The 19,069-nt window shown below is 38.9% G+C and overlaps 1 protein-coding gene across 1 annotated transcript; it reads left to right on the forward strand.

Moving 5' to 3' along the window:
• Positions 1 to 318: 318 nt before the first annotated feature.
• Positions 319 to 2,923, forward strand: NLRC4 (NLR family CARD domain containing 4). The gene is given in 5 exon segments (XM_072768938.1): positions 319 to 376; positions 379 to 930; positions 933 to 1,014; positions 1,016 to 1,088; positions 1,090 to 2,923. Coding segments are annotated over 5 exon segments (918 nt in total). The 3' UTR covers positions 1,243 to 2,923.
• Positions 2,924 to 19,069: the final 16,146 nt, after the last annotated feature.

Below are 19,069 nucleotides of genomic sequence, written 5' to 3' on the forward strand. Positions count from 1 at the left end.
TTATTTATTTATTCATGATAGACAGAGAGAGAGAGAGAGAGAGAGAGAGAGAAGCAGAGACACAGGCAGAGGGAGAAGCAGGCTCCATGCCGGGAGCCCGATGTGGGACTTGATCCGGGGACCCCAGGATCACACCCTGGGGCCAAAGGCAGGCTGCTAAGCCACCCAGGGATCCCCGCTAGACACTCTTCAGAGACCCTGCATCATCAAAGGGGAAATCTGACACAGGGAACTATCACAGCAAGATGCAGACTCAGCAATTCACTAAAGTCTCAAGAGCCACAGGAGGTGACCACGTGGGAAAGTCACTTACAGAAAATGGCTTTCAAAAAAAAAAAAAAAAAAAAGAAAATGGCTTTCATTTCAGACATTACATCAAGTATAGTATCCTGCTCTTATATGAGGGTGGATCATCTACTGAAGCCACCAGGACTGTTTTGAAACACCCTGCAGCAGTGTATCCACATAGTAGCTTCCTGGGGCTCTCCAACACGAAGAAGCCTCTCTGGAGGTAAGAATCTATGCAAAATGTGAAAAACACTCCTGTGCAAGAAACTCTGAAAGCCATCAACATCAATTCCTTTACAGAATGTGGCATTAATTTATTCCATGGGAGTATATCTGAATCACATCTGAGCAAAGAATTTGAAAATTTCCTTTGTGCTAAAAGCTTATATATCAACTCAGAGAACATTCCTGATTACTTATTTGACTTGTTTGAACACTTAACTAATTGTGCAAGTGCTCTGGACTTGATTTAACTTGACTTCTGAGGAGAAGCTAGGGCCTCACGGGACAAGACTACAGAAGACATGAGCAGGACTCAGGAAGAGACCTCAGAAACCCACATTCCCAGCAGGGCTGTGTCTTTGTTCTTCAGCTGGAGGCAGGAATTCAAGACTCTGGAGGTCGCACTCCAGGACTTCAGGAAAAGATGAAATATCTGGGAAAGATATTCAGCCCTGCTACAAGCCTCAGATTGTGCATTACAAGACAGGGTGGTGTGGCCAGAAGGTTCGGTTCTCAGCACCTGTGAGAACCTTCATTCTCTTGTGGAAGCCAGTCCCCTCACCATAGAAGATGAGCAGTATATATATCACACTGGTGACAAACCTAACCACCCTGAGTTTTCAAGACCTACAGACTCCACGACTGCAGGGGATTAGAGACATCAGCAGTTTAAGCTATAATCAAGCCCAGGGGCACCATGGAAATATGAGGTATCATACAGTTTTGCTTTAGATTTTTTCTTTCTTTCTTTCTTTCTTTTTTTTTTTTTTTTTTTGCTTTAGATTTTCTAATACTTTCAACCAGGTGTCAGGACTTGGAAGGGAGGTAGGAGGACTGAGAGAGAGGTCTGTGACAGGGAAGCTGTCATACTGGGAGGCACTAGGAAGGATTCCCGAGCGGAAGCTACTCAGTCTGACTGAATGGCACTATAGTTTATATGGGGTGCGTGTGCGTGTGCGTGTGTGTGTGTGTGTGTGTGTGTGTGTATGGTAGGTTAAGCTTGTCTTCATTGACCTATCCCCCTTCTTAGCATCTCCATCTCCCACTGCTTCTCTGCCAAATGACACCTCTCCCCGCTTCAGGTCTGGGAGGAAATCCAGCCTGTAAACTAATCACCTGCGGGAGCTGGTAGCTATTGTGTTACTGGGTTCTCACCCAGGAAACTGCAGAACATACCCAGCCCCACCCTACCCTCAAGTATCGTTCATTTTGAAAGAAGATTTTGGTAACAGATTTTGTGTAACACAAAGAAATTTCAGATCTCAGACTCATACATGTGGGGCCAATCTTTCTGAATAAGGGGGATTTTTCCCCAAATTCAAAATAGTCTTAAAGGTGAATGTCTGCCTTACCTGTGTAGACCAACTTCTCTGTGTAGATCAGCCCTGTTGTCTGGAACAGGGGCTGTTGTGGTGTGAAGCTATGGGCCGCAGGAGCTTTGCTCTACTTGACTGTAATCTATGATTACTTTTCATTCACAATTGATTTCCCATCAGGCTCTGCCTCACTTGTCATCCTGTGGAGGAAATTTCGTATCATTAAAAAAATCTAGAATCTTTTGCACAGATAATTTTTGCCACCTTCTCAATGAAAGAACCCCTTCCATAAGATTCTGCATGGTCCCTGGGACTCCATTAGCTACCTTCTGCGTCAGGAAGCTCACCAGCTCCTCTTGATGGCTATTCCTTTGCACTGATCTTGCAAACTGGTTGCCCATGTGCTGAGTTTGGCCTACATATTGTGTGGAATTTTCTTTTGAATGTTTGTCAATATTTTGTTCTTAATTTTTATAATTTATTTTTTGAGTAATATATTCTCACATGATCCAAATTATAAACAATGAAATCTTCTTCCCTTTCCCATCCCCTTCATGATTCTTCTCCCTGGAGTTGGCAGCATTTTGCGATTGGGAGATTGCAGTGTGAAAATACAGGACACTCATTTCTATTGAAAAGTGTAAGTCTGGCAACTGCATGCCCATCTCCACTTGGTAACAATCAGCTTGAGCTTCCTGAGATGCTCTTATACTTTGTGGACAAGACACACCATCTCCATGTGGGCACAGCACCCACCTGTTCTACCTCTTGTAATAATATTATCTTCCTGGACCTTGTTGACATTTGAGTTTGTAATCATTCTTATAGCTAAAATCCAGTGCCCTGTCATTTCTACCCAAGGTTGGTTTCTATTTCTGCCCTCCATGTCTCTTCAGAACCTTCCTAGTTTGTCCCTTTCTTTGCTGAATAGGGGTGTGTTGTATAGATGTGCCACAGTTTATCTTATCACCTCTGAAAGACATGTAGGTTATTTCCAGCTTGTGTGATTATAAATAGAGTTTCTATAAATGTTCATATGAAGGTTTTTGTATGAAAATAAATTTTCCTCACTGGATGTTATACTATATGTTGGCAAATTGAATTTAAATAAAATATTTAAAAAAAAAGAAAAGAAGTTTTCCTTTTTTAGAGAGAGAGAGAGAGATCAGGATGGGGAGGGAGAGAGAGAGACAGAGAATCTTAGGCAGGCTTCACCCCAGCACAGAGCCCCACATGAGGCTCAATCTCACCACCCTGAGATCATGTCCTGACCTGAAATCAGGAGTTGGACACTTAACTGACTAAGCTACCCAGGCATCCCTGAAAATAAGTTTTCAATTCACTTAAGTAAATACCTAGGAGTGGGATTGTTAAGCCATTTGATAAGTGCTTGTTTAACTTTTCAAGAAACTTCCAAGCTATTTTCCAGTATGTATCATTTTACATTTCTAACAGCAATGTATGAGAGGTTTAGCTGCTCTGCATTCTCACAAAGACTTAATATCCTTTGTGGGTTTTTTTTTTAAGATTTTATTTATTTATTAATGAGAGACACACACAGAGACAGAGGGGGGGCAGAGACACAGGCAGAGGGAGAAGCAGGCTCAATGCAGGGAGCCCGATGTGGGACTCAATCCTGGGTCTCCAGGATCTCGCCTTGGGCTGAAGGCAGGCGCTAAACCGCTGAGCCACCCAGGTAGCCCTCCTTTGTGGGTTTTTAAAATTTTGTCATTCTCTAACTGCTCTACAATAAAAACAAAAACAAACAAAAAAACAAAAAACAAAAAAACAGGTAACACCAAGTGCTGATGAGGATGTGGAGCAACTGGAATTCTGGGTGCAGTGTTATTTCATCATACTTAGCTGGTAAATGGTGAAAAAAGTTTTCATAGGCTTGTTTGCCAACTACATACCTCTTTGGCAAAGTGTCTAAGTTCTCACCCATTTTTTAACTGGGTAATTTATCTTCTTCATGTTGAATTTTGAGTGTTCTTTATATATTTTGGATATAGGTCCTTTGTCAGATAAGTGATTTGAAAATATTTTCTCCCAATCTGTAGCTAGTCTTTTCATTCTCTTAATGGTATCTTTCATAGAACAAAAATTTTAGATTTAGTTGCAGTCCATATTTGCTTGTAAAATCATGCTTTTGGTGTGATTTCTAAGAAATTTTTGCCTAACCCTAGGTCACAAAGATTTTCTCCTACATTTTCTTCTTAAAGTTTTACATTTTACATTTAGATTTATGATCTATTTAACATTTAAATAAATTATGATGGTTAGACCAAGGTTCATTTTTCTTGCATATGGATATCCAGTTGTCCTATTTTTATTGAAATGACTATTCTTTCATGTTTGAATTGCCTTTGTACTTTTGTCCAAAATCATTTGAGTGTAATTATGTGGGTGTATTTCTGGACTCTCTTCTCTTATTGATTCATCATTTGGCAACATCCTTAGTGACTGTAGATTTCAGTAAGTCATAAAATTGAGTAATGTTGTTTCTCCTTTATTCTTTTTCAAAATTGTTTTTTATATTCTAGTTCCCTTGTCTTTCACCTTGTGTATTTTATCAAAAATTCTTCCTGGAAAAAAAATTAAAAAAAAAAATTCTTCCTGGGATCTTGATTGGAATTACATGAAATCTATAGACCAATTTAGGGAGAATCAACATATTTATTTGGTTGAATCTTTCAATCCATGAGCATGGTTTCTCTCTCTTTTTTTCTTTTTTTGGTTTCTCTTTCAATTAGGTTTTTAAAATTTCTTTTATCATCATTTTGTAGTTTTCATCATGTTGATCTGTATATGTCTTATCAGATTTACACCTAACTTTTTCATTGTAAATAGAATTTTAAAAAATTGGTTGCCATTATTTATTGCTACTATATAGAATTGCAATTGATTTTTGTCAGTTGATCTTATACTCTACACCTTTGCTGAACTCACTTCATGTCACCTCCAAGAACAGGTTTATTTCTTCCCTTCCAATTTGTATTTATTTTATTTTCTTCCTTTATTGCACTGATTATGACTTGCAGTACAATGTTGAATAGGAGGGGTGAAAGAAAAATCCTCCCTTGTTCCTGATATGAGGAACAAAGCATTCAGACTTTCACCACTAAGTATGATGTCAAAAGTAGTTTTTTTGTAGATGACTTTTATCAGGTTGAGGAAGTTCCATTCTATTCTAGGTTGTTGTGAATTCCTATTATGGATGGATGTCAGATGACGTCAAATGTTTTTCTAGCCTCAATATAACTGATCATGCAGCTTTTCTTCTTAGACTGTTAATATGTTGAATTATATGGATTGATAGTCAAATATTGAAACAGCTCTGCATTCCCTGTAGGAAGCCCACTTGGTGGTAGTAGAACATTCTTCTTATATATGGCTGGAATCCTCAGTAATATTTTGTTGAGAAGTTTTGCTTCTATGTTCCTGAGTGATATATTGGTCTGAAGTTTTCTTTTGCTTTATGTTTTTGGTCTAGGTTTTGTATCATTTAATGACAGCATCATTAAAGAGCTGGGAAGTGTTCCCTCCACTTCTACTTTCTGGAAGTGATTTTTTTTTTAAGATTTTATTTATTTATTCATGAGAGACACACAGAGAGAGGCAGAGACACAGACAGAGGGAGAAGCAGGCTCCATGCAGGGAGCCCAATGCGGAACCTGATCTCGGGACTCCAGGATCACGTACGTCCTGAGCTGAAGGCAGACGCTTAATCGCTGAGCCACCCAGGCGTCCCTCTGGAAGTGATTTTATAGAAATGGTGTTATTTCTTCTATGAATGTTTGGTAGCATTTGCAGGTTAAATTATCTGTGTCTGCAGATTTCTTTTTTGGAAAATTTTAAACCATAGATTCAACTTTCTCTAAGCACTGTGTTAGTTTCAGATTTTGATATATTTTCATTTCTATATTTCTCAAAACATTCTCTAGTTTTCCTTGATGCATGCTTCTTTAGAAGTCTATTGTTAAATATCCGAGTGTTTGGAGATTTCCTTGTTAACTTTCTGTTATTATTTTCTAGTCCATTTCTGCTATATTTGGAGAACATGTTTTTAGCTAAAGAATACACCCATCTCTGGCCAAAAAAACAAAAACAAAGCATTCCTGTGTTTCCATGCTGCTGAAAGAATGACCTTCACATAGGTGACCTTTGTATGGTCCAGGAGATTGGATAGTGAGTTGAAAGAATAGCTCTCTTTGGCTTTTTATAACTCAAGGTCTCTACAGAAAGAGCATGGCAAGATCTCTGTGCAATTGCTCTTTACCTTCCTTTCAGTCTAGTAATCTATGTTTAATTCTAATTAACTTCATGTCTTAAGGTATTTCCTTTCCAACTTTTTGCAGCGGAAAGTCTGACAAACCTGAAGAAGATGAGTTTACTTCATATGACCCACTTGTCTGATATCGGGAAGGGAATGGATTACATAGTAAAGTCTGTCAGCTGAACCCTGTAACCTTGAAGAAATCCAATTAGTTTCCTGCTGCCTGTCAGCAAACACCGTGAAAACCCTAGATAACTGTTGCCTGCATTAACTGAATGAGAACAGTGTAAGAGAACATGTGATACTTTCATGCTAATGCATGCTAAGTCTCTCAAATGAATATTTAATTTTCAGGGAAACTGGAAAAGATAATAAAGATGTCCAGGTAGTACTTAGCCTGTTTTTAATGATCTTCTCCATGACTTAAATAAAAATTTATTAAAAATGGAGAATTAGGAGAAAATTTCAGAATAACTGAAGTTATTATAATTTTAAGAGATGGTGAAGAGAAAGTAAACAAGATATAGGTAATTGAAACTTGGCACATGTTCTGTTACATAATAACTGCCTAATAAATATTTGGATGACTGGATAAATAAATGATTGAGAAGCAGAGAGAGAATTTCCTTAAATGTTCTCAGGCTGTCCAGTTCTTACCAATTGCCCTGTTAAGATGGAATTAATGTTAACTCCATTAACATAAGAGTTGAGTCTTTTGAGTTCCCAGAGGGTATACATACCAAGTACTGAGAAACCCCTCCATATAGCTAGGTAAACTGGATATGTTCAATTCATATTTTTAAATTTATATTTTAAGGAAAAGATGGTCTAGCCCTCTTAAAACAGAATATAAAACTGCTAGGAATCTGTAAAGACTAATAAGGAAATCATTTGTATACTAATATAAACCAAAAGCTAGAGAAACCCATGATCAGAAGAGGTTGTCTAGCCTCTACTAGGAAAACAATGATAAGTACACTCCTTCTTTACCTGACCCTGGGGAGTGACAGATTTAGAACTAAAAATGGCAGCTGTACACTTTTTGAGAGAAGTTCCTTTTTTTTTTTTTTTTTTTTTAATGTTAAAGCACCAAACCCCAGAAGTTCTTTTCCTCTAAGACAAGGGTTCATATGATTGATTAAAAATAATAATAGCTACAGCAACTGCCTGGCTCAATCAGTAGAGCATGTGACTCTTCATCTTGGGGTCATGAGTTCAAGCCTCTTGTTGGGTGTAGAGCTTACTTAAAAAAAAAAAAAAAAAGGGATCCCTGGGTGGCGCAGCGGTTTGGCGCCTGCCTTTGGCCCAGGGCGCGATCCTGGGGATCCAAGATCGAATCCCACGTCTGGCTTGCAGTGCATGGAGCCTGCTTCTCCCTCTGCCTGTGTCTCTGCCTCTTTCTCTCTCTCTCTGTGACTATCATAAATAAATAAAAGTTTAAAAAAAAAAAAAGATTTTTTTTTTTAAGATTTTATTTATTTATTCATAGAGATGCAGGGAGAGAAAGAGAGGCAGAGACACAGGCAGAGGGAGAAGCAGGCTCCATGCAGGGATCCTGAGGTGGGACTTGATCCCGGGTCTCCAGGATCACGCCCTGGGCTGCAGGCGGTGCTAAACCGCTGCGCCACCCGGGCTGCCCAAAAGATTTTTTTAAATAGAAAAAATTAGCAAATATTATAACAAAAGTTCATATCCATGAAAAACTTGACTTCTTTAAGTGGAGATTTTTCTTATCAGTTTGATAGAAAGACTTCATTTATTCATGAGACATAGAGAGAGAGGCAGAGACATAGGCAGATAGAGAAGCAGGCTTCCTGCATGGACCCTGATGTGGGACTCAATCTTGGGACCCCGGGATCATGCCCTGAGCCAAAGGCAGATGATGCTCAACCATTGAGCCACTTCCTTCTTTGATAGGAAAAACTTCAACTAGATTAAGCAACCATGATATGTATCTAAAGTGAAGAAAAGAACTAAGCAGTTGTTAGCTAGACTGATAGTATTCTATGATTAATGCTTACATGTAAACTACTTTTCCATATTTTACCTCATACATATTTGTGTCTTTGTCAAGAAATTACATCTCTTGCAGATAGCATGGAGTTGAGTCTTGCTTTTTGAAAAAAGAAATCCAGTCTTATTTCTGCCTTTTGATCAATGTTTAGTCCATTTACATTTAATGTAATTATTGATATAAATAGATTTTCATCTGCCATTTTGCGGTTTTCTATTTTTCTCACCTGTGTGTTTTTTTTACTTTCTAAGTTTTTATTATCAACATCACAACTATGACATTACCAAAATCATCTAAGCTGAAGTCAACAAAAAGTTGCTCATCACATCTGCTTTTTGTTATTTTTGTTGTTCCTTTGTTTCTCCTGCATGATAAGGGCATTTTAGAATTGGAAGCAATCTCACATTTTATCTACTGCAACTTCCTCATTCTAAAGATGAAGACACGGAGGCTTGGAGAAATGGAGTGACTTTCCTATAATGACATAACTATATTTTATGCTGCATTAGGTTTTATGTGAACTGAAGTTTATTAGTCAGAACTTAGGACTGAAATATCTGTCCATTTAGTCACAGCCATGGGAGCTCAGGGTTAAATGTAGCCAGATAACTTTGGGAATAAATAATTTAATTAAGCAGGTCAAATAATGGTTTGTATATTATCAACAAAGAAGATAAAGCCTTAGCATTCTTCTAAAGATATTTAAAAATCCATATGTAGTTCCCTAAAAGGCTTTTTATTTTGGATTGAAGTTTTTGTCCAGCTCAGAATCTTCACAATTTGGCCAAACTGAGCATTCTTGACTTATCTGAAAATAACCTGGAAAATTATGAAATGAAGCTCTACACAAACTGAGTAAGAATGACAATGTAGCCAAAGTTGGATACTTGAATATGGGTGCTGGATAGTCAGAAAAACATTGCTATTTGTTTTCTATTTTTCTCACATCTGAGATGTGATGTTTCTGGACCACGTGTGCCTTACCAGATGTCCTTTAAGGACATTTCTTAAACCACCCATAAGAAGAACAGGCCAATGGCTTTGAGTCATATGCCCATTGCACCTGAGGTTCCCACCTGTTGCCTACTTCTAGAGAGCTAGTGATGAGAGTAATTGATATTAAAGACAAATCTGCTTAAGGAGTTAGTGATACAAAAAAAAGGAGTTAGTGATATGGTTTTAAAATGTGATAGCGATATTATGTTTTTTTAAAACTGATACTGAGATTTGCTTTAAAATAATTCAGAAGGAAAAGAATTAGGTGAGGATGAAGCAAGCTTGTCTGTGATCTGATGTTTGTTGAAAGTTGGCTTATTAGTAATATAGTTTCATTATACTATTCTGCATACTATTTGTATGTCACTGAATATTCTTTAATACTTTCCATAAAAATACTGACCAAAACACAAGTAGATTCTCATCCCATGATGAGTGGGCTGCAGAGAAAAAGACCATTCCTTCTTCCACACCCCTTAATCCTTCATCAGTTTCGAGATGGATTCAATTTCTGAACTGCTCTCTGATTCTTCATGTTGATAGGCTGCACATCCTGGAACAGCTAACTGTGCTGATGCTGCCCTGGTGGTGACATATGAGTTAGCCTGACCAGGCTGTTGGAAAGTGGAGGCCTCCTGCTCCAGTTTGTCAAGGTTGGGCTGAAAAACTGGAAACTCAAGATGCCAAGATTAGATTCTAGGTAGGTACACACACACACACACACACACACACATACACACACACACACACACACATACACACAGCCAAGGCAAAAGGAGTTAGCCCTAACAAAGCTCTTAAGTTGCTTTTAAAAATTGTGTTTATTTATATACCTCCTCTCTATATTTTCTAAATATTTTATTTTTAAGTAATCTCTACACCCAATGTGGGGCTTGAGCTCACAACCCTGAGATCAAGAATCACATGCTCTACCACCTGAGCCAGTCAGGGGCCCCACCTTCACTTTTTTATACAAATATATTTAAGGAGAGTTCACACACTCTAAGGAGTAAAATGACTTAAAATACTGGCCCATCTTCAGTTTTCTAAGCTTTGGATCTATAGTATTAAAGGAAAAACTTTTCCATTACCTGACAAGGTGTATTATGTTAGGAATTGCTCTTGCTAGCCTTAACTGTCTGAAATTCAGCAATGCAGGGTGCTGGGGTGTCTCAGTTGACTAACCATCTGCCTTTGGCGCAGGTCATGATCCTGGGGTCCTGGGACTGAGCCGAGCCCTGCATCAGACTCCCTGATCTGAGGGAAGCTTGGTTCTCCCTCTCCCTCTGCCTCTTCCCTCTGGTCGTGCTCTCTCTCTCTCTCTCAAATAAATACATCTTTTAAAAAATGAGATTCAGGGCAGCCCGGTTGGCTCAGAGGTTTAGCGCCGCCTTCAGTCCAGGGCGTGATCCTGGAGACCCAGGATGGAGTCCCATATTGGGTTCCCTGCATGGAGCCTGCTTCTCCCTCTGCCTGTGTCTCTGCGTTTCTCTCTCTCTCTCTCTCTGAGTGTCTCTCATGAATAAATAAATAAAATTTTTTAAAAAAATAAAAAATAAATAAAAAATGAGATTCAGCAATGCCTCTCCAACTTGGGGGAATTTTTTTTTTTTTGGAAATATTTTTAAGGAATATCTGTTGGGTGTTCAAAACATGTAAAGCTAAGTACAACTTTATCTAAATGGGATCACTGAATATTTTTAAAGCAACTGTGAAATAATCCCAGAATAGAGATATATAAATGATTAAAGATCTCATCAGCCTCAGGCAGTTGATGGAGGGTCTTCATGCACTCTGTATTAGTTATCAATTTCTGTCCAACAGATTACCCCCCAAAATGGTGGCTTAAAATAACTATAAATATTATCTTACAATTTCTGTGGGTGAGGAATGTGGGAGCTGGGTAGTTCTGGCTTAAGCTCTGTCATGAAGTTGAAGTACAGATGTAGGATGTGGCTGCTGGAGAATCTGCTTTCAAGGTGGCTCCTCAGTGGGTTGGCGGGTTAATGCTAGCTCTTGGCTGAAGGCTTCTGTTTCTCATCCCTGGACCTTTCCATAGGCTGCTTGAGTGTCCTCACAATATGGTAGCTCACTTCCCTCAGAGCAAGAGATCTAAGAGGGAACCATTTGGAAGCTGCAATGTCTTTTATGATCTAGCCTTGGGGAGTCATTTCTGCTTTATCCTATTGGGTTACCCAGGTCAGCCCTATCCACTGTGGCAGGAAGTGGGGGCAGGGTAGACAATATAAGGGAGTGTATACTAGGAGATGAAGATCATTGGCACCATTTGGAAGGCTGACTAATAATATACTTAAGGACTGGTGAAAATAGTTTTGACTTCATTTCCCTCACAGATTGTCTAGGATATATTTGTAGTATACATATTGTGAAACTTATAATTCTAACCATTTTTAAGTATACAGTTCTGTGGTATTAAGTGCATTCACATTCTTGCACAACCACCATCACCATTCATCTCCAGAACGTTTTCATCTTCCTTGACTAAAACTCTGTACCCATTAAAAACTAAATCCCCATCTACTCTTTTTAAAATCTTTTCTCTTAGGGATGCATAAGAGAAAAGTCCTAAAGCTCTAAGTCCTAAGGCTCCTCAAGGGTTTTTGCCTTCCCTAATGGTGCTTCAAGTTCTGGATCTTTTTCCTCTTAATTCCTAACTCCACCTCCATCTCCTCTACCCACTCCCTTAACCCATCAAGTCATATGATTCTGGGTGTCATTCTTACAGGTCCCTCCTCTATTCTGGGTGATATTGGAGGTGGCTTCTGTGACCAGGCTAAGTAATTAGCTAATAAATAATCCCTGTTGGGTAACTTCATACTTTAGACAAGTTGGAAAGGATGTGTCTTTTCAAGGAGACCACTGGAGAGTGCATAGAATTAGAATCATATGTTGGGGAGGCATTTTTAGATCGAGGCCTTTTAGCATCTTTCAAATCCTTAAGTAGGTAGCTGGCTGATTTGCTCACTTCTCAGGCTGGCCAATGAGACCAGAGAAGGAGATGGCATATTTAGTGAGAAAAGAACTGAGCTAGGGAGTAATCTGCCATTGGACTTGAGTTGCCCAAGTGCCTTAGAGCCTCCAAATGTAAATGAGAAAAATAAGTGTAGAAGTCAGGTGATTCTTGGAAATTTAGCTGTTAACAATGTACCCCCAAATGCAAGTAAAAAAAATTACAAAGGAACAACTAAATAGTACTACTTTATTCTCAAAGTATTTTTGAAGAAGAATTTGTGGAATTATCACGACATCCCTAATAAAAGATAACGTTATCCATGTTTTATAAAGAAGCAGAGATGTAAGGTTCACAATGGAGCCTCCACTTACCTTCCTCTTCTGCCATGCCTCCCTACCTACAGGAGGTCCCTTGCTCATGGATTTCTTGCTGCTTCCCAAAAATGCCTTTGTACATGCACTTCCTTTAGAGTTCCCTTTAATCCTTTTAAGAGCTAACTCAGGGACGCCTGGGTGTTTCAGCGGTTGAGCATCTGCCTTCAGCCCGGGGTGTGATCCTGGAGTCCCGGGATCGAGTCCCACATTGGGCTCCCTGCGTGGAGCCTGCTTCTCCCTCTGCCTGTGTCTCTGTCTCTCTCTCTGTCTCTCATGAATAAATAAATAAAATCTTAAAAAAAAAAGAGACCTAATTCAAATATCTCCTCCTTGGTCACATTTCCATATGTTCTTTCTTCTGCACTCTCATATGTAACTTAGACTTCTGCTTTAAGCCTCTTGTCCAGAATGTTTTCAACTTTTTTTTACTATGACCCTCAGTTATAAATACATTTTATCTCATGATCTAATACATACACATTAGAAAATCTCACAGAAAGTAATTATCTTATGCTGGGACACAATGTTATTTTCTATTCTTTCCCTCCTATTTCACTTAAAACAGATGCTGATTGCAACCCATTACATTTATTTCATGTTCCTCTAAAGGAAAGGATACCCTGCAGCTTAGAAAAAACACTACCCTAATCCATATCCTGCCCAGGATGTCAGCCTAGATCCAGGGCTTGTTTCCATGGTCGCTTCTGGCTCACTCTCCTCCCATGTGTCTCTGGATTTGTGTCACCTTGCCTCCTGCAGTGGTTCCTTTCCCTCAAGTGACTTGGATGAGGAGAACAGTCACTTGTCAATTTCAAGAAGGCCCCAGTATAATTACCGATATAGCAAGTATACTGAGTGCTTGTGGGTAATTGTGAAGGATAACTGTGATAGTTCTGAGCAGCAGATTAAAGATAATATTGGCACTTCCATACTCTCAAAGGGATGCTTAGCCTTTTCTGCCAATTCAGGCTCCAGCTGTCTGTAAATCACCTTCCCCTCTCCCATTTCCATCTCTTATAGTCCCCTATGACACTCCCACGGTCCCCAGTATCATAAGCCAATTTAGGTATCGACATTTAATGATGGACATGTGTGATAGCCGCAAGAGTGAAATGAAGAAAGAGTGTAATGAGAGATTCTCTAATTAAAGAAAGCCTACTTAATGAGATAGATGGAGGGATAAAATGAAATGTGGACGTGAGGTGTGAAATTAGATTCAGTGGTTGGGGTGTACTTTCCAGACAAAATTCTAAGCCTGGGTTATCCTTAAATTTCCACATTTCCTGTACCCATACTCAGGATACTGGGGAACACCACACAATTTGGCAGATATGTATGCTACAAATTCATAGCGACAAATTTAAACAAAAATATTTAGAACTGAATGGTAAGAAAACACTATGTACCAAAACTTGTGGCAGGCAGCAAAAGCAGGGCTTGAATAAAAATTCTCATAGCCTTAAACATTTATATTAGAGATGACTGAAAATTAATGTTTCTAATGTAAGAAGCTAGAAACATCAGCTCCAAGAATAGTATACCTAAGAAAATAAGTCAATGAAATGGAAAATAAAAATACACTAAAAAGAGTAATAAAACTTGAAGGTGGTTCTCTAAAAAGTAATAAAGTAGATAAAAGTCAAGCAAGACTAGGGCGTTGGCTGGCTCAGTGGGTAGAAAATGTGACTGTTGCCCTTGGGGTAGTGAATTCAAGCCTTGTGTAGAGCTTTAAAAAAGTCAAGTAAGACTAATCAAGGAAAGAGTGACATAAATGATTAGTCAAAATGGAAACAGGCACGAGTATTTGTAGTAGCTTTATTCCTTATCACCAAAAACTGGAAGCAATTGAGATGTCCTTCAATAGGTGAATGGATAAACAAACTGTAGTACAGCTATAAATAATAGTATCTTATTCAGTGGTAAAAAGAAATGAGCTATGAAGCCATTAAAAGCCATAGAGGAAACTTAAATACATATTGCTAAATGAAAGATGCAAGTCTGAAAAGGCTACATAATGTATGAATCCAATTACATGACATTTTGGAAAAGGCAAAACTCTTGCAAGAGTATAAAGTTCAGTGACTGTGGGTATTTACCCAAAGAAAACAAAAATACTAATTTGGAAAGATACATGCACCTCTATGTCTATTGCAGCATTATTTACAATAGCCAAGATATGAAAGCAACCTAAGTGTCCACTGCTGGATGAATGAATAAAGATGTGTTGTATATACACAGTGGAATATTATTCAACCATAAAAAGGAATGAAATCTTGCCATTTGAAACACTATGAATGGACTTACAGGGTAGTTATTATGCTAACCGAAATAAGTCCAAGAAAGACAAATACCATATGATCTAAATCTAAAAAATAAATGAACAGACAACAAAAAAATAGAAACACAGTCATGAATACAGAGAACTGGTGGTTACCAGAGGCAAGAAAGATTGGAGGACAGGTGAAATATATGAAGGGGATTTAGAGGAACAAATTTCTAGTTATAAAATAAGTAAGTCATGGGGATGAAAAGTACAGCATAGGGAATATAGTCAATAATAGGTAACAAATGGCAACTACTCTCATCATGATGAGCATTGCATAATGTATGTAGTCATCAAATCACTATGTTGTACATCTGTAACTAATGTCAGCTATACTTCAATTTAAAAAAAGTTCAGTGATCGTCAGGAGCTCAGGAGGATGGGAGGAAGGGCTGAGCTGGTCAGCGCAGGGGATTTTTTTAGGACAGTTCAATTATTCTGCATGATGTTGTAATTGCGCATACATGACACCATGCATGGTTGAAACCCATAGAACTTTATAGTGCAAAGAGTGAGCCTTAATATATGCAAAATAAACAATCATTTAGAGGGCACTTGGCTGGCTCAGTGGGAAGAGCATGTGACTTGATTTCAGGGTTGTGAGTTTGAGCCCCACATATGGTATAGATTACTAAAAAATTAAATCAAATAAAAAATCATTTAGGAGGTCTGGGAAACTGGAGGATGGAATGAAGAATGCAAAACATTCTAACAGTATTACAAATTGTGAAATAAGCTCACAGGGAGCTTATAAGGGAAAAAGATGGTGCCCTAAATAACTTTGGGAACGAGTGGTCTGTAAAACTAAAGGCAAAAAAACAAAACAAAACAAAACTGTACATAAGCGCTATATTGATAAAGTTATATTCCATTCGGGTACAGGTTAACAATTTTGATACTGCTATATACATTTCCACTGGAATGATTAAGTAAGTGAATGGCAGATGGTGGGAGCTAGGTTTCTCATTGCTGGAGTAGAAATTTACAGCAAAAAGAGGAGGCTAGTATAATCCATGTGGTTAATCACATCAGTATGGACTCATTTCATGTTTACCTTAATATATATGGTTACATATAGAAAAAAAATACTGTGAGATATTAGAAAATAAATAAATAAATAAATATTGGTCTCTTCCCCCAGATCCTAGCACAATGCCTGAAACCTTTTTAGTTCCTAAGTGATAAGGGCACTAGGGGAGCATCTTTTGCTCCAATGCAGTGACTTTGGGTGGGCTCCTGGATGGCTCCTGAATGGGGGCTGGTCTCCAGAGAGACCAAGCCATGATTAGAAGCTTGGAATTTTCATCCTCACACCTCATCCTCCAAATAGAGAGGGGCTAGAAACTGAATTAGCAATTGATCATGCCTATGTGAGGAAGCCTCCATAAAATCCTAACAGCACAGGGTTAAGGGAGCTTCCAGGTTGGCAGACAAATCCATACCGGGAGGGTGGCACACCTCAAACTACATAGGGACAGAAGCTCCTGTGTTTGGGATCTCCCAGACCTTGGCCTATATAATTCTTCATTGGCCTGCTCATCTGTACCCTTTAATAAACTGGTAAATATAAGTGTTTCCCGGAGTTCTGTAGCTGCTCTAGCAAATTAATCAAACCTGAGGAGGGACACATGGGAACCTCCAATTTGTAGCTTAATGAGACAGAAGTTGTGGATAACCCATGGACCTACCACTTGCGATTGGCATCTGAAGGATGGAAGCAGTCTTTGGGACTAAGCCCCTAACCTGTGGATCTGACCCTATTTCCAGTGGATAGTGTTGGAATTGAGTTAACTTGTAGGACATGTACTTGGTGTTGCACACAATTGTGTGGTGTGGGGAAAAGCCTCCATACATTGACGACCAGAAGGGTCTGAAGTGTTCTGTATGTGCAGTAAAGGAGACACACAGGAGTAAAACAGGAGCTAGAATGAACTGAGTTTTTCTTACATGTGTACATATATTCTTTGCTCTGCCAGCTGAGAGGGTCTAGAATCAATGATACTTCGGAAGCAACAAGCACTCAGCATACCTAGCTCTTGGATTCTAATACCATTCTCTAATAAAAGGAACCAGGGCACTTTGACAAAACGGCTAATTCTAGGATGAGGGCAGGAGATGTATAAGCCTAGAGCATCCTGTAGTCCCAGAAAAGTCAGGAAGTGCTCAAAACAAACAAAAAACACCCACAATAATAGAAGAAAGTCAAAGTGACACAGGAACCAACTAAAAGAGCCCACAGTAAAGCTGAACAACTGGAACAATTAATAAAGCTGCATTGGATTATATCCCAAAGCATAAAAGAATTATCCATGAATCCATACTGATTATTATTGAATAAATGAGTAAATGGTGGTGGAGATAAATCTCCCACGCAGAGCCACAAATAATTATATAGATAAGTTTGCCCACAAGAAAGTAGAGCATACCTCCCACTACCTAAGTGTAGACTGCACACAGTGACTTCCTCAGTGGTAGTACAGAAAGGGGAGAGAGTGACTTTACAGAAGATAAACTGAACACCACCTTAGCCAGGTGATCAAGGTCAACTTTAGCAGGCACAGATGATGTTGATAGTATGTACCCTGGACATATAATAAAAATGACACTTTATACATCTGTGATCTTCCTCTCCCAATTTCAAAACCACAATCTAACCATGAGAAAAACACCAGACAAATCCTACAAAATACCTGACCAGTACTCCTCAAAACTGTCAAGGTAATAAAAAACAAGGAGAATCTGAGAAATTGTCGCCAAGAGGGGGAATATAAGGAGACATGATGATGAAATGTATTGTGGTATCTCAGATGGGATCCTAAAACAGAAAAAGAACACTAGTAAAAACTACAGAAATCTCAATACACTACAGAGTTAAGTTAATAAGGTATGAGATGCCTGGGTGGCTCAGCGGTTGGGCACCTGCTTTTGGCTCAGGTCATGATCCCGGCATTGGGGATCAAGTCCTGCATTGGGCTCCCTGTGAGGAGCCTGCTTCTCCCTCTGCCTATGTCTCTGCCTCTCTCTCTCAGTCTGTGTCTCTCATTAATAAATAAATAAATAAATCTTTTTAAAAAAAGTTAATAAGGTATCAATCAATACTGATTAATTGCAATGAATATGTCGTGCTAATGTAATATGTTAATAGGAGAAGCTAAGTATGGAGTGTATGGGAACTCTGTGTACTATGTTTGCAATTTTTCTATAAATCTAAAACTGTTTTTATAAGAAAAATAGTTTGTTTAAAAATATCAAAGACGGGTGCCTGGGTGGTACAGTTGGCTAGGCATCTGACTCAGATTCAGCTTAGGTCGTGATCTTAGGGTTATGGATCAAATCTGTGTTGGGCTCTGAGCTCAGCACAGAGTCTGCTTGAGACTCTCCCTCCACCCCTTCTACTTGCTCTCTATCTAAAGTAAATAAATCTTTTCTAAAAAATCAAAAGCAAAAAAGGAGTTATATTATAGATTAATCAGAACTTTATTTAATTTTTAAAAATATTTTATTTATTCATGAAACACAGAGAGAGAGAGAGAGAGAAAGAGAGAGAGGCAGAGACACAGGCAGAGAGAGAAGCAGGCTCCATGCAGGGAGCCCAATGTGGGACTCAATCCCAGGACTCCAGGATCACGCCCTGGGCTGAAGGCAGGCGCTAAACTGCTGAGCCACCCAGGGACCCCCTGATTAATCAGAAATTTAAAAGATACGGAAATCCATCAATTGTGATACCAACAAATTTGAAACAGACATGTTTTTAGAAAAGTTAATTTCCCAAACTGATTCAAGAATTAGGAGAAAACTGGATGCCTGGGTGGCTCAGTGGTTGAGCGTCTGCCTTTGGCTCGGGGTATGATCCCGGGGTCCCGGGACTGAGTCCCTCATCGGGCTCCTTGCATGGAGCCTGCTTTTCCTCCTTCTGCCTGTGTCTCTGCCTTTCTGTGTATCTCATGAAAAAATAAAATCTTAAAAAAAAAAAAGAACTAGGAGAAAATTGAGGCAGTTGGGTGGCTCAGTCAGTTAAGTGTCTGCCTTTGGCTCAGGTCATGATCCCATCCCAGGGTCCTGGGATTGAGGTCGGCATTGGGCTCCCTGCTCTGTGGGGCATCTGTTTCTCTCCCTCTGCCTGACCTTGGCTAGTGTTCGCTCTCATTTGCTCTCTCTCTCAATAAATAAAATCTTAAAAAAATAAAGAAAAGAAAAGAAAAAAGGAATTAGGAGAAAATCTAAATATTCTATAAATATAATATAAATTGAAGATATAATTCAACTTTTTTCTATAAAGAAAAAAA

Source organism: Canis lupus, chromosome 12 (assembly GCF_048164855.1).
Source record: "Canis lupus baileyi chromosome 12, mCanLup2.hap1, whole genome shotgun sequence".
Taxonomy (NCBI): Eukaryota; Metazoa; Chordata; class Mammalia; order Carnivora; family Canidae; genus Canis; species Canis lupus.